The sequence below is a fragment of the Monodelphis domestica genome, chromosome 2 (assembly GCF_027887165.1).
Source record: "Monodelphis domestica isolate mMonDom1 chromosome 2, mMonDom1.pri, whole genome shotgun sequence".
NCBI classification, from domain to species: Eukaryota; Metazoa; Chordata; class Mammalia; order Didelphimorphia; family Didelphidae; genus Monodelphis; species Monodelphis domestica.
Window position 1 is genome coordinate 490,310,407 of NC_077228.1, and position 23,844 is coordinate 490,334,250.

General features: G+C 36.1%; 1 protein-coding gene across 2 annotated transcripts in view; it reads right to left on the reverse strand.

Moving 5' to 3' along the window:
• The window catches only part of SPAG17 (sperm associated antigen 17), a 285,233-nt gene that overhangs the window by 27,666 nt on the left and 233,723 nt on the right, over nucleotides 1–23,844 (reverse strand). The window contains exons 40-43 of one of the 2 annotated variants that reach the window (XM_007485278.3): nucleotides 23,574–23,621; nucleotides 8,460–8,559; nucleotides 6,391–6,493; nucleotides 5,130–5,261 (exon numbers count right to left, since the gene is read on the reverse strand). In XM_007485278.3, the coding sequence (XP_007485340.2) occupies nucleotides 5,130–5,261; nucleotides 6,391–6,493; nucleotides 8,460–8,559; nucleotides 23,574–23,621 (383 nt within the window). The remainder of the gene's footprint in view (nucleotides 1–5,129; nucleotides 5,262–6,390; nucleotides 6,494–8,459; nucleotides 8,560–23,573; nucleotides 23,622–23,844) is intronic. The other variant, XM_056819265.1, reaches the window with a different exon arrangement.

The window sequence follows — 23,844 nt, forward strand, 5'->3', positions numbered from 1 at the left end:
AGGAAGACTCATCTTGATTTTATATCTGGCCTCAGACAGTTATTAGCTATTTGCCCTGGGCAAGTCACTTATCCCTGTTTATCATAGTTTTCTCATGTGTAAAATGAGCTGGAGAAGGAAATGGCAAACCATTCCAGTATCTTTGCCAAGAAAACCCCAAATGGGATCATAGAGTTGGACACAAATGAAAACAAATGAAAAACAATTTTGATTAATTACTGCCTAAAATGGAAGGTTCCAAAGGAATTATGATGTCAAGAAAATATTTCAGAACACAATCATAGACTCAGGTTACAATTCCAGGGAGCCATGCTTGTGTCTAACACTGTCCTCTATATAGGAATATTTCCCGATTGAAAATCATCAGAAATACAATAATTTTTTTTAGAGTATTAAAAGACTGAATTCAAGATTGGCTAAATTTAGGAATTTCATAAAATCACTTATAATGAGAGCTTTTGCATATATCAATGAAGCTTTATTTTTTGTGAAGTAAAACCAAGAACCAGAATATACATCCCATGCTGTTGAAGACAAAGTAGAGATGCCTCAGGGAAAGGGATAAATGCTAAAACTTGTGGTTTCATTAATATATGGAACTTCTAGATCAAGAAATGCTTTACCAGTTTGGGTCAGCATGTTCTCTAAAATGTACAAGCTTAAAGAGTTGTCTAGATGGGTAGCAAAGTAGGCCATTGGCTTGAGATGGAAGGTCCTGGGTTTGAATTTGGCCTCAAACACTTCCTAGTTGGGTGACTCTGGGCAAATCATTTAATCTCCATTGTCTGGCCCTAACCACTCTTCCTTTTGCCCTGGAACAAATACACAGTATTGATTCTAAGATGAAAGGTAAAGATTTTTTTTTTAAAGGGTTGCCTAGAGTGATGGTGTCCAACTCAAAACAGATCCCTGTGGGTAATATGCTGACTTAGAAAATCATAAATTAACAATATCTATGTTATATTGTTTTTTATTTATTATGCTAAACATTTCCCAATTACATTTTAATCTGATTTGGGACTCATGACATTTGGACCTTACAGCCAAGTTTAATACCACTGTCCTAGAGCACAAAGAGGTCAAATGATCTGAACTCAGGTCCTTTATACTCTGAGGCTAGTTCTCATCAAGACCTGGTAACAACGGAGAAATATTGCTTTATCATAAAAGTCCCATCTATATGTCTTACTTTTTTCCATCTGACTAAGTTTTAGGGTCTCCAACCACAGTTTAAGATTTGGTTCAGAACCTATACATAAAAAGAAAGCCCTACTCCACTTAAAAAGAATAGAAGAAAGACAGGTCTACTAGTTGGTACCACACTTATTTCTCATCTAGCTCTGGGAGAAGGATCAAACAATGACTGTATCTAGTTTCTGGTAACCATAACAAATTCATTTCAATTCCTGTCTTTGGGAGCAGGATGGAACAGGGGGGAAAAGGGGGAAAGGAAGTACAGGAGGAAAGGAAGAAAAAGAGAAACATGGGAAGAAAGATGAAAGTGATGAGTAGGAAAAAGATGGCAAGAATACTCCAAAGTGGTTTGCATCTATTTGGATGAGGATTGAATAGAATAAAAGCTCTATTTTCTCCTTCCTTGTTGTCTTCCAGTGCTAATTTCATCATTCTATTTTGACTACATCACCAAATGCCTGTGGACTATTCCATCTGGTTGTCCCCTGGATAACTCAACATATCCCAAACCAAATTTGTTCTTTTCTTCTAAATCCACTCTTCCAAATTTCCCAGTTTCTACTGAAGACATCACCATCTTTCTAATGAACAAGATTCAGTTTCAATATCATATTCAACTTTTCCCTTTCCCTCCTCCCTACCCCCCCAGCTCTTTGCAAAGCCCTATTGATTTTTTTCACTACAACTTCTCCTGTATCCATCCCTCTCTTTCTCTGACTATAACTACATTAATGTAGGCTTTGGCTATTAATGTTTGGATATTGTAGTAGCCAAGTTTTCATTAATTCATGCCTGGATTATTAAAATAGCTTTCCTCTGACCATAGAGTCTTCCTTCTAATTTATCACAAACAGATGAATCTTTCTTTTCTTTTTCTTTTGAAATTTTTATTTATATTGACATGCAAAACACACTTCCATATTGGTCATTGTTGTAAGAACATACTCATACATAACCAAAACCCCAAATAAAACCATAAATCCAATGATGTGAAAGATGACTCTAACAGTTCTTTCTGTGGAGGTGGATAGCATTCCCCATCAGATGAATCTTTCTAATAAACTGCTTTGTCATGTTCATAAAACCTATGATGTTTCCCTCTTACTTATCCACTAAGTTTTAGCTCCTCTCTGTGTCATTCAATGTCCTTCATTAATTGGTTCCACTGTATTTATTCAACCTTTTTTTCACTCTCCCCCAACAGAAACCCTTTATTTCAGGCAGACTAGTCTCTTTATAGTGCTTTGAACATTCCTAGTTGCTATATATTTGCTTCTCCTGCTTCTCCAACATGCAGTACTCTTTCATTTTCTTTCTATCTCTAGCAATGAATCTTTTCTCTGCCAATGACTGTGTCACCTAATTTCTTGGAAAGTTGGCTTCCTTACAAGTAAAATGAAGGTTTTTAGATAGGTAAGCTAAAGATTCCATGAAGTCCTTTCAGTCTTACCCCCTCCATAAATCCACCTCAGGTTGCTATAGTCCATGTTGATCTCTTCTCTCCAAGAATTCTTATCACATTTTGTACACAAACTTCAACACAAAGTTAAGCTCTTTTTTCCCTATGAGTACTGTTTTTTAAATCCTCAACCAGATTTTAAATTTCTAAGGGTCAAAGCTCCCTATCTTGATCTTTCCTTATGTTCCTGTTACTAGAATAGTGCTCAGAACTATCATCTCCCAAGTCATTTAGGTCAGTGGGGAGGATATGGCAGCTATGTCATCTACTCGGTTTAAATACTCTATATATCAACATTCCATCAGTGGACAATTTATATTACATATCTTACATATTTCACACATATATTACATATATTGCATATCTACATTATATTACACATCTCCATTTGGTAGAACTCTGATTCATCTGCTTTCTGGGTGGTTGTTTACTGACCTGATAAAAATGGAGAAACTCTGAATTTGATTAAAAAATCCTCAATTGAAGAAGTCCAGTATAGGGGACACAGTTAGACAACAGTGGGTGGGGAAAATAACTCAGGGTCTGAAAAACACTAAAATGCTTAATATTAATCAGTGATATGTTGTGATACTGACATATGTTGTGCCTCTTCTGTGCTTTATAATAGATTATGGGTATTATAAAGAAGGGTATTTGTTCAAGAGGAAGATGGAGGACATCAGGAAAACTTTGTAATTTATTCCTTTTGATTCTGGGGCCAATTTTGGGACAATCATCCATTTGCATGCTATGTCTTTCCAGTATATACACACATATCTCAGAGAATATTAATCCAAATGCCACATTTTGCAAATCAGTAAATTGAGGCCCAAAGATTTAAAGTGACATTACATATCACTCAGGGAATAACAAAGTTAGTATTCAAACCCAGATTCTCTATTTCTAAACTCAGAGTTCTTTCCATTATTTCATGCTATATCTCTTTTGTTGATCAAGGGCCCAGGAAATGATTTTCCTTATTTGCCAAGAAAGGCCATGACACAAGTTGGGGATAGGGACTAAACTGTAATATCATTGGAACAGAGACCTCTCAAGAGGATAAAACTTCTTCACCAATGCAAATTGGCATCTTCTCTGAACCTTAGCACAGAGTTCAAGAGAATTCCTGATGATCACCTTGCAAGTGTATGTGTCTATGGTAGAATTTGACTCTAGATCTTCCTTGACTAAAGTCTGGCTTTCTATCCATTATACCACACTGGAATTTGTACCTTTTTCTATTTGGCCAATTTTACTTTTTAGGAAGTTTATCTCTTCAGAATTTTTGTGCCTCTTTTACCTATTGGACAATTCTGATTTTTAAGATTTTATTTCAGTTTTTTTTTTGTTCTTTTACTGAGTTGTTGACTCTCTTTTCATAATTTTCATGCATTATTCTCACCCCACCCCCTACCCCCAATTTTTCTCTACCGTCTTATTTAATTCTTAGAATTCTTTTTAAAGTCTTCCAGGATTTCTTGTTGGGCTTGTGTCCAATTTGCTTTTTTTTTTTTTTTTTGAGGCTTTGCTTGTACATGTTTTCACATTGATGTCTTCTTCTGAATTTGTATCTTGATCTTCTCTGTCACTATTTTTATGGTCAGGTTCTTTTTTTTGTTGTTTTCTCATTTACACCAACCTATTTCTTGACTTAACTTATGTTAAAATTGAGTTCTGCTCCCAGAGTGGAGGGAACAATGTCCCATGTTCAGGTTTTTTTTTTTTTTTGTACTGCTGTTTTTAGATCTAGTTTAGGAAGTCTCTAAGTTTTTACTGCTTCTAACATGCCATGAAAGATCTCTTCTGCTGCCTTCCTAAGTTGTTTTAGGATGAAAAATGCCTTACTTCAACATTTTCTTGACTCTCCAGAATTTGTTTTGAGGCATTATTTTAAAGTTGTTCGGAACAGAATTTTGCAATAGTTCAGCGAGTTTTTACTTGTACTCTGCTATCTTCCCTTGGCCCCATTGTCTCTCAAAATAGCCCTCACCAAAAAAATATATCAGTGGACAAGTAATTCTTCATTATGTAAAGAAAGATATGATAATACCTCCTCTCTCTCTCTTTTGTTTCTGCCCATTTTAGAAATGGTCAAGAACCCACGAATAATGATTTATCTGTTCCCCAGTCAGGAAACTGAGACACTCAGGCAGGCTTAAAAGCCTCCTCAGCTTTATTATTCCACATTCAATGACTTCCTATGATGGTCTTTTTAAAAAACCCTTATCTCCTGTCTTAGAATTAATACTAAATATCAGTTCCAAGGCAGAAGAACAGTAAAGTCTAGGCAATTGTGGTTAAGTAACTTGCCCAGGGTCAGAAGCATCTAAAGTCAGATTTGAACCCAGGACTTCCCATTTCCATACCTGGCTCTTTATCTGCTGAGCCATCTAGCTGCCTGAAACTCTTGTAATCTTTCAGAAGATAGTGACTTTCAGTTTGAGAAACAATGAATTAAATCAAATTATTGTCATACCTATGTCAGACTTGGCAAGGTAATCACTGTGGAGTAGACTGATGGATTCCTTTGTTTCTACTGAACTCTCCGATACCAAAAGACTAAGCAATTCGGAAGCATCTTGGTTTATATCTTTATATGCTCTACTCTCTAGGAAACAATGATCATTAAAATATGACTACAAATAAATATTATAAAATATATAATAACAATTTGCCTAATTTTAATATATCAACTTTGTGAAATTTTCTTACACAAATATTTGCCCATAGGAAAAGATGGTTTTAGACAACATTATAAAATAGAAGGGTTTTTTTTTAGATTTTATTCTTTTTCATATTTTCCCTTCTCTCCCAGACTTTCTCTTGGTTGTGTTTTTCAGATTCCCCCCAGAACCCAATTCTCTCATTTTTCCTCTTCCATCCTATCTTCTGAAATATACTCTCAGAAAAGGACAGAAAAATCAGTCACAATAAGGTATAAATGACTTAGAAGACCCAATGTATTACTTCTTTAGGGGATATTTGCACTTTCACAAGGGATAAGACTATCAGCCAAATAGACTAATCTAAAATAGTTACTTTTTGATTTTAGTGATGAGAAAGGAGTTTTGGGAATGTAACAGTAAAAGTCTTCCTATAGCCTCTAAATCACATCAGCTAAGGGTCTTCCTATTTAGGCTACTTATATGACAGCAAGTGCTGGGCTTGGAATCTGGAAGATTCATTTTTCTGAGTTCAAATCTGACCTCAGAAACTTATTAGCTGTGTGACCCTGGGTAAATCACTTCACCCTGTTTATCTCATTTCCTCATCTCTAAAAAATGATCTGGAGAAGGAGATGGAAAACTACTCCAGTATTTTTTCCAATAAAACCTCAATTGAGGTCACTAAAAGCCAGATCTGATAGAAAAAAACAATGAAATAATATACAATAGTTATGGCTATCACTTATATAATATTTTTTAAGCTTTGCAAAGTGCTCTACAAATATTCTTATTTGATCCTCACAATAGCCCTGGGAGATAGGCAATATTGCTATCCCTAAATGAGGAAATGAAGGTAGAGTTTAAGTGACTTTCCAAGGGTAACACAGATAGTTGTGTTTAATGCCAGATTTGAAATTGGGTCTCACTCCAGATCTCATCTCTATCCACTGGGCCACCTGCATGCTTTCTATGGAGCTGGTTCTGTTCATAGGAGGAATAATACCATATGATGTATAGGGGGATATTATTTAGGTTAAGTAACTTAATAGAAAAAGAACACTGAAATATCACCTGGATCAATGTCAGATGTGTTTTGAGAAGAGTTTCTGCTTAGATCTTCCCCTGCCTTTTGAATGGGTGGAAGTTTTTTAGAAATCGCTTCCAGATTTTGAAACTTAAAAGAAAAACAAAAAGATGGAGTTTAGCTGAAGTGAGAAGAACCCAGGAAGGCAATTTCTATGACACTAACAACAATGTTCCAATTCTGATCAGAGCAACAACCAGCTATGATTCCAGAGGACTGAACCACACTATCTACCTCCTGCTAGGGAGGCAATGGACTCAAGAAGCTGTATAAAATATATAATCTTGGAGGTCATCAGTGATTTGATTTAAATTGAGTTGATTTACTATTTACACTTGCTTCTAGGATTTTACTTTACTTTTCTTTCTTTTTCAGTTAAGTGGTAAGGGAAGGAAAGAAAAATGCTTATTAATTGAAAAAAAGTAAAATAAAATGAAAGTGACATTAAACAAAGATATAGCTTACATTTACATACAAGGCCCATAAGAAGGAAGATTGAAAGCAATATGAGGAGCAAAATAATTGGTGAAAATTGTTTCTGGTAGTTTTCATCCTACATTCAAGAAAACCCAAAGAAGACATGCAAATTTATCAAAGATAAGATCGACAGAGTTTTCCAGAGATTGATGCTTACTATACTTTCAAAGACAAAATGATATATCATTTATCATTTTTATCATATATCATTTTTAGCTTTCATCTGGTGGTGGTGGCAGCTAGGGAAGATCTTAGTCAGTGACTTGACTTTTTTAGACCTAGAAGGCATTTTGTTTCAATTTATTTTATAGATGAAGAAGCTCAGGCCCAGAAAGCTATTTATTTAACCCATATTATCTCACAAAGTTAGTGGTAGGCTACTAGGTTTGTACCCCAAAAAGATAAAGAAAAATGTATGTTCAAAAATATTTATAGCTGTGCTTTTTGTGGTGGCAAAAAATTGGAAAATGACCGGGTGTCCCTTGATTGGGGAATGGCTGAATAAATTGTAGTATCTGATAGTGATGGAATATTATTGTGCTATAAGGAATGATAAACTACTTGATTTACATACGAGCTGGAAAGGCCTCCACAAAGTAATGTGGAGTGAAATGAGCAGAACCAAGGGAACATTGTACACAGAAACTGAAACATTGTGGAACAATCATATGTAATCTATTTTGCTACTAATAGCAACACAATGATCCAGGACAATCCTGAGGGACAAGAAAGTACGTTATCCATATCAAGAGAAAGAACTGCGGGAGTAGGAATGCAGAAAGAAAACATGATTTATTACTGGTTTATATGGGTATGTTATTTGGGGTTTGGGTTTTTAAAAGATTACTCTGTTACAAAAATGAATGATAAAAATTACAAAAATGAAAAAAGAGATTGGGTAATAATACATGTATAACCCAGTGGAATTGCTTGTTGGCTCTAGGAGGGAAAAGGGGAAGAAAGAACATAAATCTAATAACTATGGAAAAATACTTTAAAATAAATAATTAAAATTTTTTTAAAACCCTAAAGTTAGTGGCAGAATCATTACTAAGTATCGTCTGATTCCTAGGCTAGGCATATTTCCACTATGTTACAATAAGGGAGAATACTCATTTGGTAGAGGTGTTTACATAGGGTATAGTGATAGGAAGAAGATAGAGGTCTAGAATATTCTCCCAATAGACTTCCATATATAGATTTGGGGGGATAAGACATGAACAAAGCAGTAGAGTTTAATGGATTTGTAGCCAGAAGATATTATTTCAATTCCTAATATATTCCCTTGGGGAAATCATTTTGTCTCTGCTCCTCAGTGTCCTCCTCGGTAAAATGATGGTTAGATTATTTGAATTTTAAGGTCCCTTCCAGTACTAAATTATTATCCCATAATCAAAATTTGTCTTGTCCTCTATTGGCTTGCCAGAGTCTAGAAAGAAGACTAATTTGGGGAATCATAGCTGGTTGAGGTGGCTGGTGCAGAGCCTGCTTTAGCACATGTCCAGAAAAGTTGGCTCTTGAAAAACCTTACTTCCAAATAGAAACTCTTGCATGATTGTATCAGACTGAAGTTAATTACCTGCTCCAAAAATAGCTTGCCAAATTCAGACTGGAAATATGGAGGTATTATGCGCTTCCTTAACCCTAATAGACAAGTTTGGGTTTCTTGAATATCCTGCCTGGTAAAAGAAAAGAAGGCACAGAGGAAAATATAATCATCACACTTTTTCCTAATTGTCCTCCCAAAGAAGACTTCTAATGGTGTAACTTAAAGCGTATTTGAATTGAATTACATCGGTCGTGTGTGTATGTGTGTGTGTGCGTGTGCGTGTGCGTGTGATTGAACAAGCTTGCCCCAGACATGTTTAAGATCAATCACAATTTCCCCTTTCAGAAAGCAGACACTGATAGTGATTGAAAATAGCTTATATTTATGTGGTTTGTCAGTATGTATTTATTAAGCACCTACTACATGTCAGGCAGGGTGATGAACACTTCAGCACCTTAGGGTTTAAAAAATGAACTGCAACAAATGTGCATTAAGTTACAACTATACAACACTGTATTATATGTTGTGGCCAATATGAAGATTGAAAATTGGCACATTCCCTGTCTTCATGGAGCTCACATACCAGTTGAGATGTACCTAATAATACATGTGTGATTATTCTCTTTTATTTTTACCTGTATTCTAGAATATACATATATGATACAAACGGTATTTACAAAAAGATGTAGGATATGTACATATGTGGTACAAAAAGTTGCCTGAGAAATATATTTGGAATATGACCTACGTACTTTGCCAGGTTCAGGTTGGGGAAGAATCTTTACTGAGTAGGGATATTGAGGGGACTTCATGGAGAAGACAATATTTGAATTGGTCTTTAAAAGATGGTAAGTGCTTCAATGGGGTAAGATGGCAGGTTGGTAGAGGAGGGGTAGGGAGTTAGCTGGTGGTTCTTGTGGATCTAAGATATTTAGAAATAGGAACAGCACTGACAAAAGCAAGGAGCTAGTTAGTACCAGACTTATCTGGTTTGACTAGAGTAACAAGCAAATGGAGATTAATATACAATAAGACTGGAAAGGTAAGATGAATGGTATCAGGTTGTAAAGGTCCTTGAATGTCATGTTAAGTGGTTTGAGATTTTTCTGAGAGACAAAAATGAACCAGCAAAGACTTTAAGCAAAATAATGTACATAAGCAAGATTTTGACTTGGCACCACCACAGATTGGCAGGACTAGAGGGCCATAGGAAAAAAAAAAGAGGAAACAGAAAACTATGGCAATAATCCTGGTGGACTATAGATTATTGAAACAAAGACAGTGAGGGATGGATTTGAGGGTAATAACAAAAGAAGAATTGACAGGACTAGATAGCTATTTAGGTATGGCCAGAGGGGCTAAGAAGAGGGACAAGTCAAAGAGTCAAAGCAAGGTCTCAAACAAAAGAGAAAAGGTTCTGATATGGAAATGAGAACATGGAAAAAGTTTGCAATGGAGCTGGAGTAACGGGATGGCTGAGCTGTCACTCAAAGGAAAATATTCTAATTGGAATGTGACCAGGAAAGACTATTGGAAAAAGGATCTGACCAACTGAAGTCTTGGGTCTCTCTGCCTTTGGAGATGGAAAGAAGGGTCTTTTAGCTTTGGAGACAGAAAGGAAGAAGGAGTCTTTTGGCTTGGGGACAGAAAGAAAGAAGGACAAAGTCCAGCTCTCTCTATGATTTTCTCTGCTGTGCTCTAGTGACTGAACTTCCAGACCTGTTTACCCATTTTCCCAATATGAACTATATTCCACCATCCTTCAACCTAGGAATTATTCTAGTGTTAGGGAAACCCGAAACTCTCTTTCCCTCCATTTTCTTATCTTTCCTTTCTCCCAATAAACCCCTTACTTAATCTTAGAGAAGAGAAAGAAGTGATTTATTTGACACACCATAATACTCACTCTGAGTTGATTTAGAGAGACCAACAGAAGAATCACTGGAAGGGCAGGAAGGAAGGGAGGGTAAAGGGAGGAAAAGAGGGGAGGAAGAGAGGAGAGGAAGGAGGAAGGAAGGAGATTAGCAATTACTAATTCTCAATTAAATATTCACATATTATAATTTGGCACCCTGAGAAGACTGTATTCAAAATCCTGAATAGACAAGATGTTTAAGCAAACTATCTGTGGGATAGTAGTATTGGCAGCCTCTGCAGGATATTTTATATACAATATCCTGTATAGTACCATGAAAACTATAATTTTAGATTCTTGGGGTATATAGCTAATACTACAACTTTTATATTAAACATGCTGTTTCAAAAAGACACAATAGAAGATGGTGGTGTAGAGGCAGTGAAAGTTCAGACCTCTGAAAACCCTTCCTTACCAATTACAAACTAAATGCTCCTAGGGGACTGAAAATCAAACCTAACAACAAGACAGAGCCAAGGAACCCTCCTGCTGGACTCAACTTAAAAGGTATGCCCCCCAAAAGCCTGAATTCAAGAACACTCAGGTTTAAGGGAAGGGAGAAGTAAGGTTCCAGGTCCCTCCCCCACCTAGAGCGGTAATCCTCCAGTGGAAGCTGGAACCTCTGGGCGGGCAAGGGTAATGGTCTGAAGGGAGTACCCTGTAGGCAAAGTTGTGCCAGGCTTAGAGCATCGAACACAGGCAGTGGGGAAGCAGTTGGAGAAGAAGCACAGAACACAGAGTGGTCAGACTAGTTACAGCAGCAGAGACACTCCATATTGCCCCCCTTTTCCCAAGATTTTGGCCTCAGGGCATATCCAGTTCAACCCAGCTGGACTTAATCCCATCAAAGCCTTCAGAGGGCAGGGAATCTCAAGTTCCAATACCCCTCCTCCTCAGACTGCGCTGAGATATTTGCTGACTAAGCTCCTAGGGTGAAGGCTGACAGAAAAGCCCCAAACCACAGATCCAACAAAAAAATGAAAGGAGCAAGAGCACAGGCAACTGCAGGTAGTAAAGATGGGGTAATTATAAGCAAACAACAGAAAAAGAAAAAAGAAATGACAATCAACAGCTTCTATACAGGCAATGAACAAAGAGCAAACAGAACAGAGAAGGACAAGAGAACAGCAAGCAAAGAAACAGAAACCACAGCGAATTGGATACAGGCTTTGGAAAAACCCAAAATATAATTCATATTACAATTAAAAGCGTCCGAAGACAACTGGGAAAAGAACATAAAAAGCAAGACAGGTCATCTGAAAACAGAGGCACTTGAACTAAAACAAGAAAATAGTGTGTGGAAAGCCAAAATTAATCAGCTTGAAAATGAGACAAAGGAGATGAAAGATCAGAAGGAGAAGGATGACCAAAAATCCAGGGATGAAATCCAGTCTTTAAAAACCAGAATCCAACAACTAGAAGCAAGTGACTTCACAAGGCAGCAGGACACTATAAAACAAAATCAAAAGAATGAAAAAATTGAGGAAAATATGAAGCACCTCATTCACAAAACAGAAGATTTAGAAAATCATTCCAGGAGAGACAATTTAAGAATCATTGGTCTACCAGAAGATTATGACAAAAGAAAAGCCTGGACATCATACTACAGGAGATTATCCAAGAAAATGGCCCCAATATTCTAGAACAATAGGGAAAAGTAGAGACTGAAAGAATCCACAGATCACCTCCTGTACTTAATCCCCCACTGACAATACCCAGGAATGTTATAGCCAAATTCAAGAACTATCAGATCAATGAAGTCAATCAGATACCATGGAACCACAGTGAGGATAACACAGGATCTAGCTGCATCTACACTGAAGGACTGAAAGGCATGGAATATGATATTTCTGAAAGCAAGGGAACTAGGTCTACAACCAAGAAGCAACTACCTATCAAAACTGACTATATTTTTACAGGGTGTAAAAAATAGACTCAAATACAGGACTACAATCCCCATGAGCCTTTGCTCCACTTCCCCAGAATGCCTTGTAATCTCACCTGGGCCGAGATCGAGAAGGTATTTAAGTTGATTCAAAGGCTTTTGAGGGGATGGGCTCTTTTTGGACTTCCGTTTGGAGCAGGCTCGTCTCTTGCGTGATGTGAGGTTATTTTGTCTAGGCCTCTGGCCTAGGCACATGTTTCTTACTTGTATGTTCCTTAATCTTTAGCCTTTAATAAACCTCTAAAAATATAATACTCCTTGCAGAGAGAAACTAATTTCTACCTGCCTCAGTCTCCCCATCTCCCCTAAATTTTAATCATTACAGATGGCGACCACGAAGGGACAAAAAACTCAATCTTCTGAATTCTTTTCTGATCTTTAGTTCAACGTTTAATAGCTAGTACCTAGAAAAAAAATTTTTTTGAGCCGTATCTCTCTGGCCAAGGTTTTCTACCCTCGCAAAGCTGCTACAGGCTCTGGACCTGCTGCCCACCCCACCTGGCTCGGCCCCGCCGCTTCCTGCCTGCAGCCTGCAGCCCTGATGGTCCTCACCTGGTACCTGGTCCCGGCCTTGCCCACCCCCGCAGCTGCTCCTGCTCCTGGCCTCTCACCGGCCCGCTGCCTGCCTATTTCTGCGCCCCAGACCCTCGAGCGTGACCCCAGCCGGCTCATCACCCAGATCCTTGGAGCAGATCCCTCAGGACTCATTTTGACCAGCTGGTAACAGTATTGGCCACGTGGGTGGAGGGGAGAGATGAGAGGGAAAGGAGACCAGGCAATTTTCCCTTAGGCTAAGCCTCCACGTGGATGGGGGGGGTATTGGCCACAGGGCTATCAGAGAGGGGAAAGAGAGAAAAGACTAGAGATCAGAAACAGACATTTCAAATAGAAACCTAAAAAGCAATGGGCTGTTTAAAAGGATTTTTGACTCTTCTGGCAATTTCATTGATTTTACCTGCCTGTCAGGGAGCAGACTCAGCCCAAAGATTCAACTTTAACTTTGGGGAGGAAAATGGGTGGCCCAGCGAACTGGAAGCCAGGCCCAGAGATGGAAGGTCTCTAGCTAAAATCTGGCCTCCAATGCTTCCCAGCTATGGGGCCCTGGACAGATCCCTTGAACCCCTTAGCCTAGCCTTTACTACTCTACCTTTGGACAATAGACATTTAAATGGATAATTAAAAACAAACAAACAAAAAAAAAACCCCAAGGAACTTTGAAGAGACTAAAGGCTATATTCTAAGGCATTTCAAACTCCAATGGTTTATAAAAAAAATCTCTGTATTCTATTGCATTGTTTTTGTTTAAGATATAACTTTGTGATTTTAAGTTCATATATTACTGGATTGAATACTATTCTGTGAACTGAAGGTTGATTGAATTTATTTTGAATGTACTGCGTTTTGAAATTCTGTTGTTTTCCCCCTATAACTGTGTTGAACAAATAGTGTTGTGAATAAGCCCATATGTGAAAAAACAGCTTTTTTTAATTTTGCTGAGGATAGATGGACTTCAGAACTGGTTATAATTGTATTAACAACCTTTGGAAATTTAATGTGCTAAATACCTCAAATGATTTGATTTTAAGGGTTTTTTAAATATGATTTTTGGAATTTTTTTTAAACAATCTGGTTATTTTTGCCTGCCCCTACCACGAGGTAAGGCCCATTACAGTAGCTGAAGTGAAATACATTTTATAAACCCCAATCTTCCCACGTGTGAATGGAAGTTGGGCAGTTAATCTCAGGGCATTTGTATCCCTATAAGCCTCCAAGAAAAAGGAGCACCCCTTTATTTATGCTCTTCAGCTCACTACTTTACTTGCACCAGAATGATATATAGATTTCTTGATTATGTTCTAAACCCAAGATGAGTTTTACTTTGTTTTAAAAAATATGTTTAAATACCAAGGTTGAAGGATTGCTATGTTTGTAAAAATTGTGACAAATGTCCATCAATTCATAGGTTTTTAAAATGTCATACAGCAACTTATGTGAAATATGAAAGTATGTTTGTTTGCTATTGTAATTAATTGGGCTATTGAGAATTTTGGGGATTTTGATTTCTACGTATTCGTACTACTGTATTTTTAAAGATGAAAAAAATTGTTAACCTTGTTCAATTTATTTGCCTTCTACTCACAGTGATCATGGCCAGATACAAAGAGGAAACGGATCTCATTTTTTGGTGAGAAATCCTTGTATTTTATTTTTCTTAACTGACACAGAGTGTCAATGATTATAAGCTATATTTTTGAATTTTTTAAAGCTCTTTTATTATTATATTTTTCTTGCATGTGCAATATACTTTTTCAGTTTTTTTTATTATTTTTTCTCTCCTTTTTGTATTTGAAGCACATGTCACCAGTATTAAGATTTTCTTTAACCTTTTGATTTTCAGTGCTACAAGTTTAAGATACATTTGCTAATGCATGCCCTAAAAAGCTAGAGACTATAAAAATGATGCCACTAATTATTTAAATAAATTATGGGACTTTGCTTAATGATTCTGTCTGATTCCAGGACAAGAGATACACACAAGAGCCATTTCATAGGGCCAAAGAAAGGCCAATCTAGGATGGATTGATGCACTTCTAGGCCAATACAAAGGTCTTGAATCTAGTGTGAAGACTCGAGGTTACTATGTTTAACATGTGTTAAGACATAGGCTTTCCTTGTATCCACACTCACCCTGAAGATACTCACAGACGAGTATCCCCGAAACCTTGACTCCTACTTGGCTTCTATAATCTGGTCCCTTTCTTTTCTGCCTCTCATAGTGTGGTACCTTTCTGTAGTCCTGGCACTGACTGGGTAAATGCATCATTACTTAGATCATTTTGATTGGGCCCTGATTGAAGGACCTGTTATAGATTTATTTTTCTTCTACTTGGAATTTTTACACATAAGACATTGATAGTCTATATTTTCATCCAGAAATTTTTCTTTTCTTTTGGATTTTCTGATGTCTTTTTAATATCTCTTGCCAATTGATTCATATACCTCATACCTCAGCCATGCATCCCTAAGTGATCCTTTTTTTTTATATCACCCTCTTAACGGGGGGAATGTAAAAAAATATCATTATTTAAATTGCAAAGTTTAAATTCCTTTTGAGAAGAATTTTAGGTAAAGAAGATGCTACTTCCCTGAATTCAGAAACTGAACTGTTGGAGAAGCCATCATGAAGAAGCCTCCAGACCACGAACTGCACAAAATGAACTTTGGGTGTGGTTAATGAACATTTATTTGCATGCATACTTTCATGCCAAAGGGGACTGCCCCCTAACTGGCTTTCTGTCAATGTGTCCAGTAATTATTGGTTTTATTCTTTTCTTTCTCTTATCCTCAATTATTGTAATCTTTAAATTGATTATGTTTTCATGATCCTTTGGAAAAAATTTAATTATTTTTTGCAAACGATCAAAAGGGGGAATGTAAAAAATAGACTCGAATACAGGACTACAATCCCCATGAGCCTTTGCTCCACTTCCCCAGAATGCCTTGTAATCTCACCTGGGCTGAGATAGAGAAGGTATTTAAGCTGATTCAAAGGCTTTTGAGGGGCTGGGCTCTTTTTGGACTTCCATTTGGAGCAGGCTCGTCTCTTGCGTGATGTGAGGTTATTTTGTCTAGGCCTCTGGCCTAGGCACATGTTTCTTACTTGTATGTTCCTTAATCTTTAGCCTTTAATAAACCTCTAAAAAATATAATACTCCTTGCAGAGAGAAACTAATTTCTACCTGCCTCAGTCTCCCCATCTCCCCTAAATTTTAATCATTACAAGGGGAAAGTATGGTCATTTAACAAAATAAAAGAATTCCAAGCATTTGTAAAGAAAAGACCAAACCTGAAAAGAAAATTTCATGCCCAAACACAGAACTCAAGAGAATCATCAAAAGGTAATTAAAAAAGGGGGGGGGGAGGAGAAAAAACCCCTCCAAAAAAACAACAAAAACCCTTTTTAAGAGACCCAATAACTTAAAATGATATGTATCCCTATAAGAATAGAGGTTATTAGTAACTCTTAAAAATTGTTATTACCACATGGACAGATAGAACAATTACACTTAGAGGGAACAGTGACAAACTGTATAAGATGAAATGCCAAGACATAAATATGTATATAGATATATGTATGCATAAATACATATATATGTGTGTGTGTATATATATATATATATATATATATATACAACTAGAGCTAAAAAAAGAGGTTAATACTAAAAGAAATGGGAAAAGAAACAAAAAGGGGGTAAATTTATATGTCACAAAGAACCTCATGGCGGGAGGGGGAGAACATCAATACATTGGAAAGGTAAAGAAGTTGGAAATAGGAAATACTCAACTCTTACATGAATTGAAATTGACCCAAATAGGGAAGAACAATCCAATCCATTGGGGCAGAGAATAGATTTGCTCCCTATAGGGGAGCAGAAGGGTAACAAATGGGGAAACAGTACAAGGGAGGGAGAGGGTAGGGAGGTAGTTTTAGAAAGACTGCAGGGAAAATAAGGGGGGGATAAGAAGGGAGGGGGGTAGAAAGGGAAGTAAAATAAAGGTGGGAATTAGGGGGACTGATTAAAAAATAAAACATTGGTGTAGAAGGAAATAGTGACAGAAGAAAAGGCAGGACTAGGAGTGGAAATCAAAATGCTGGGAAATAACCAGCAGGTAATCATAACTCTGAATGTGAATGGAATGAACTCACCCATAAAATGCAAGTGAATAGCAAGAGTGGATTAGAAACCAAAACCCTACCATATGCTGTCTACGAGAAACACACATGAGGAAGGTAGACACACATAGGGTAAAAGAAAGAGGATGGAGCCAAATTTATTGGGCATTAACTGAAAAAAAGAAGGGAGGAGTCGCAAAGTCAAAGTAAAAATAGATCTAGTTAAAAGAGATAGAGAAGGTAATTACATCCTGATAAAAGGCAGTATAGACAATGAGGAAATATCAGTACTCAACATGTATACACCAAATGGCATGGCTTCCAAATTTCTAAAGGAGAAACTAGTGGAGCTCAAGGATGAAATAGATAGAAAAACTGTACTAGTGGGAGACCTGAACCTTCCTCTATCTGAACTAGATAAATCAAACAAAAAAAAAATAAGAAAGAGGTAAGAGAAGTGAATGAAATCTTAGAAAAATTAGTTAGTAGATATGTGGAGAAAAATAAATAGGGACAAAAAGAAATATATCTTCTTTTCAGCAGCACATGATACATTAACAAAGATTGAGCATGTACTAGGGCATAAAAACATTGCAAACAAGTGCAAAAGAGCAGAAATAATAAATGTAGCCTTCTCAGATCACAATGCAATGAAAATAATAATTAGTAAGAGTACATGGAAAGGCAAGTCAAAAATTAATTGGAACTTAAACAATATGATTCTCTAGAATCTATTAAAGAACAAATCATAGAAACAATTAATGATTTCATTGAAGAAAATGACAATGATGAGACATCCTTTCAAAATGTATGGGATGCAGTCAAAGCAGTACTCAGGGGGATATTTATATCTTTGAGTTCATATATTAACAAATTAGAGAAGGCAGAGGTCAATGAATTGGACATGCAAATTAAAAAAACTAGAAAGCAAATTAAAAACCCTCAGATGAAGACTAAATTAGAAATCCTTAGAATCAAAGGAGAAATTAATAAAATTGAAAGACAAAGACCTATTGATTTAATAAATAAGACTAGAAGTTGGTACTTTGAAAAAACAAATAAAATAGACAAAGTACTGGTCAACCTAATAAAAAAAGAAAGAATAAAACCAAATTGATAGTATCCAAGATGAAAAGGGAGACCTCCTTTTGTATTAGATCTAAAAATAGGCACAGTTTAAGAACTTTTGCCTTACTATAAGTATGGGTTTAAGTACTTTTCATTGTTCAGCAAGGAGTTTCTTCCCCTAAAGCAGGCTTAAGCAGGGGTGGAGTAGAGGTCTCACATTTCTGATCTAAGTTCCTTCATTGTTTAAATGGGGAATGGTCTTAACCAAACCTTATGAAGTAGGGTCTGAGAATTTTTTTAAGGTTCACAATCCAACCTTATGAAGTAGGGTCTGAGAATTTTTAAGGTTCACACCATAGCTATGATTTAAATTCATTTTCCAATGGAATAGAGGATATAAACAAAATTTAGATGAAGATCACTTTGGAAATGATTTAAATCAAGAAGATTTAACTAGTTCAACCATACAACTGGCAGAAGGTAGAAAAGCAGTGTACAGTGATTCAATAACAATAAATACCATATATACACAAAAGCTAGAAACATATGTATGGAGTACTGTGTGAAAGAATGAAGGCACACATCCCAGTGATACAGGGGAAAATGCAGCTGTACTAAATTCATTCCCAGAAGATAACATCATAGAGGGAAAGCTTTCTATCCCTACACAGTCAAAAGAGAGTAAAGATGAACTAAAACTTCAGGTTGGTGATAGGGTAGAACCTATGAATTTAGTAACAGCATTGCATATCTCAAAGAAGCAGTTAACCCCATAACATCAAGTTTATCGCCACAGAACACAACTCTAGAGTTTATTAATGAGAAACAACTAGAAAAAGGTTTGAGAAACATAAAAGCCAGTGACATAGGGTTAGATCAACACAGAAAACCAGAGTTAGCAATATCTGACACAAGTTTATGTGGAATTGAATAAAATTCAATGAATGACATAAGGATTACAGAATTCAGTGACCCAGAATCAGAAACAGATTCAGAAGAAAATATCAGATGGTATAATAATAATGGACTAAAATAGTGATCAAGAACAAGAACCCTATGAATTTCACATGCTTTATGAGGAAGTTAACAGTGATCAGGATATATGGGACACAAATGGGCAAAGTGAATACCTGAAACCAGAACAATCACAATGTTATGAATATGATGATGATGATGACATCCTAGGGCATAGAAGAAGTTCTTTATCTTTGGAGGAACTCTTTGCTAGATTAGGAGTTGATAATAATGAAGACTTTATACAGAAATTGAATTACATGGCTTATACAGATAGTGATTATGAATGGGAAGAAACATATTAAAGAACAAACTGGAGGGGAGATAGATATACAATTTCACATTTATTCTCTAACTTCAAAAACATGACAAACACCATCTATGCAGAAAGATTGAAACCAAGATTAGTTTGAGTTCTATAGGGTAACATACAACACAAAACCTTGTGAGAATAAAGACTAGTCTTAGGCATAGAAAGAAAAAATATTCTGGCAAAAGAACAACTAAGGGATTTAATCACAACAAGAAAACTTCTAAGCTTTTAGTAGCAAACTCCAACTTCATAACTATGACAAATACAAACATCACAGTAATGGACAATGGGGAACACCTAGAATGCTATTGAAGCATCTACCCACATTGGAGGAGTGGTTATTAGAGATTTTAACACCAACTTATAGATGAGAATTGAAACAGGTTGCCCATATCTCTCAACCTTCATCCTAAAAACAAATCTCTACCAGGGGAAGGAAGAGAGGGAGGGTATTCTATGAAGATATTACCTCATAGTTTCAAATATCTCACAAGAAACAAGAATATAGTCATTACATCAATGAAGATACATAAATATGACATCTGAAACAAATAGTCCTAGTCATAATCAACAACACAAATAGCCCTAGCAATAACCAACAACAGTCCCTATGAAAGGAAAGCACATGAGAGTACAAATCACAACAGAAAAGCACTGCTAAAGCAAATAAAACAGCTCCAGATAGGAACACAGACTGTAAAACAGACAGAAAAGAAAAACATACATTTAAACATTAGCTCCAAGGAAAAGTCTCTACATAGTTTATACAAAGTCTCTGCCAACAATGGTAACAACAAAGAAAGTAACAAAGTTATTTCACATGAAAACATAACTCTATGACCAAAAGAAATACATTATATCAAAATACTATCTCCAAGAAATTTCAAAAAGTCAACAGCTTAACATGAATATTAAAGAGAGCAAACAATAAATCCCCTTGTGAAAACTCAAACATCAAAAGATAAGAGAATATGAAATTCATAATCTTAACATACATCTAATAACTTTTATAGTCTAACATACTACATATACTCACTCATGAAGATAATCATATGATAAACTTACTTTCACACATGAAGAAAGACTCATGAATACCGACAAGCACTCATGAAGAATTCATACTTTAATTCCATGCACAATGAAAAAATTTAATCTTACATACATGCACATGCATGCATGTTCCTGAATGTTCTGGCATATTCCTGAATATTAAAGAATACAAGACTTCAATCAAGAGTTGATGACAGACAAAACATGGCATGCAGCACAGATGAAAAAACCAAGACACATACTTTCTACAATCAACATCAAAAGACATGGAAGGACTTTGAAATTTTGGACTTGTGGTCATGAGGTCATATAAGAATGTGACATACATGTTAACATCACATATATACATGCAGATGCTACACATAAATACAATGTGAAAGGAAATCTCATGGACTGGGTAAGTATATAACACATGCATAATTGCAACACACAAAATTTATACTGATATATAAATTTCTGTGGAAAATTCAAACAGACAAAAATTTCTTATCTGCATGAGTTTGCACAGAAATCAAAACAATTTATTATATTTGTACATATGTAAATCTATATAGATACAACCTATATACACATGTAAATACTAATGTACTAACACTCACTATATTAGAAAGTTTTATTAATGTTCTAATAATTAACAATAGGGACAGCTTAGAAAATTTGTTCAAATTCTTAGGGAATGTAGGGACAGATATAAAACTTAAGTATAGAAGCTAGATTACGATTTTATGTTAACTATTGTTAGTAATAGAAATTTTCTTTAGTAGAATTTATAGACATTAGGACATAAGACTTACCTATTCAAAATACTGTTGAAATTGTTTAAAATTATTACATGATTTGTTATTATGCTCAAAAAACTATATTCATGTAAAATCCCTATTACTTAATCCATGTTCCTACACCCAAATTTAGCATAGAATTACGTAGACAGAGTACTTAAGATAGATTAGGATTTATTGTTTTGGGAGGGTAAAGGAATGTTAACAGTATAGGGTTAAGAATTAGATAGAAAGCTAACAAGATATATCTAAAAGTTAAGCACCATTAATACAAGATGCTGATTGCATCTTTTCCAAAGACTAAAAGGGGGATTTGTGATGTTGTGGAAGTGAGAAAATGGGAAAAGTTTGCAACACAGCTGGAGTAACTGGGACACCTGAGTTGTCACTCAAATGAGAACATTCTGATTGGAACATGACCAGGAAAAACTATTGGAAAAAGGATCTGACCAACGAAGTCTTGGGTCTCTTTGCCTTGGAGACAAAAAGGAGAAGAGTCCTTTAGCCTTGGAGACAGAAAGGAAGAAGGAGTCTCTTGACTTGGGGACACAAATAAAGAAGAACAAAGTCCAGCTCTCTCTCTGATTTTCTCTGCTGTGCTCTAGTGACTGAATTTCCAGACCTGTTAACCAATTTCCCACTATGAACTATATTCCACCATCCTCCAATATAAGAATTATTCTAGTGTTAGGGAAAACCCTAAACCCTCTTTCCCTCCATTTTCTTATTTTTCCTTTCTCCCAATAATCCCCTTACTTAATCTTAGAGAAGAGAAAGAAGTGATTTATTTGACACACCATAATACTCACTCTGAGTTGATTTAGAGAGACCAACAGAAAAATCACTGGAAGGGCAGGGAGGAAAGGAGAGTGAAGAGAGCAGAGGAGGGAGGAAGGGAGATTAACAATTACTAATTCTCAGTTAAATATTCCCATATTACAAGGTGAATGATGCTACAACAAAGAACATTCAAGAGGGAGATCTAGTTGAGTATCTGTGAAATAAAATCAAATCAGTTTGGACTCTACAAAGTTCTAGTTTCATATACCTCATTAAGATATGGAAGTGACCTTGAGACCTTAAAAAGATAAGCTAGTAGAGCACAATCTCTATTGGTTTTCACCACACTTTACTTATTGTTTATTGGCCATAAAATCCCTTTTGATTCAACAGAACAAGATGTTGCCTTAAAAGCCCTCTTTTCATAATGTCTCCCTCAATACTCAGAATTATTTTTTGAAAGGACACAGTAACAGAAACAGTCTGGTTCAATGGTCCTCTAAATCTTGCCAAAGTTGTTGGCCACTGTCATGGAGGAAATGAAAGAGATATAGTTTAATTCGACCATAGATTCTTTATGGATGAGAATAAGCATGTCTTGTGCTGAAATGGTGATGATTAAAAGTAGAATCATAACAAGTCTGTCTTGGTGTTTGGCAACTATAAAATATCTCAGAAAATCAGCAAATAAGTAAATGAATAAGGAAATCTGATATTACTTCACGAAGGGAAGAGAGAGAAGGAAATTATTAACAAGGTCATCTATCTTGAATTGCTTTGTCTTATGAGAACCAATCGATTCTTGTTGTAATGAAAAAAAGAATGCCAAACATTTTTCAGGAGCACAGGTAGGAATTTTTTAATAATGGGGCCTTACTGCCATATAGGGAGTACTCAAATGTCATTGCCTGAGTCTAGCTTCAGCAGATCTTAATTGAGCTAAAGTTTTAAGCATTACATGACTGTAAAACTTTCAGATAATCAGCCCACATTTACTGTGCATTCAGCTTCATCCAGGCTGCTGTGGGAGATACACAGTTCCTGTTAAGAAGCATTCAAATTAGTGTTTAAATAACCTTGGTATCTGTCAGGCACTTTTTGGGGAAGGAGAGAGCACAAAACTAATGTTATATTAATGAAAAATGGGAACTGGAGTATTGCTACAAATGCTGAGTCTACAAGGCTTTAAACCCCATGAAGACAGGAACTATATGTTATTTAAACTTCATAGATTGTCTAGTACCTCGAACAGCAGCTTGGAAATGGTGTTTAATAAATGCTTGCTGGGTTGTTGATTATTAAATGATCAGTGGCATAGCTGGGCAAAAACTAGAGGTATAGGAATGATGGGAAAGGTTTTGATTCCCCTTTCCTGACTTTGAATTTCTTTCTACTTCTAATTCAACAAAACAAAACTAGTCAGCACTCTAGGGTTGCGGTCCATTGGTACTCTGGAGAGTGGAAATTAGAATTTTATAATGAGCATATGAAAGTCACAATCTCTAAATGGATGGCCCCAAGTCTTATAGGCATGTTGATAGTTTTTATAGGCTTAGAGGATGGTGGGGAGACTAGCTTAATACTTCTTTGATCTGATCATCATACCTATTCTGCTCCAGCTTTTCTTTCCAGCGCTCTGAGGGTTTGGCACGGCTACATGAAGAGGAAGAAAAGGAAGAAAACAGTGTCAAGAGAGTGCTGGCATTTTTATGAAGCTGTACCAAGCTTCATACTAATCACCATCTCATGAAATAATCAAATAAAGGAGATTAGGCTCTGCACCTGATCCAGGCCATAACTTGGAATTTACAGCATGAAATCCTAAACTATAAAGTTATCCTTATTCTTGATTTTAATAATAACAAAAGATTAATTA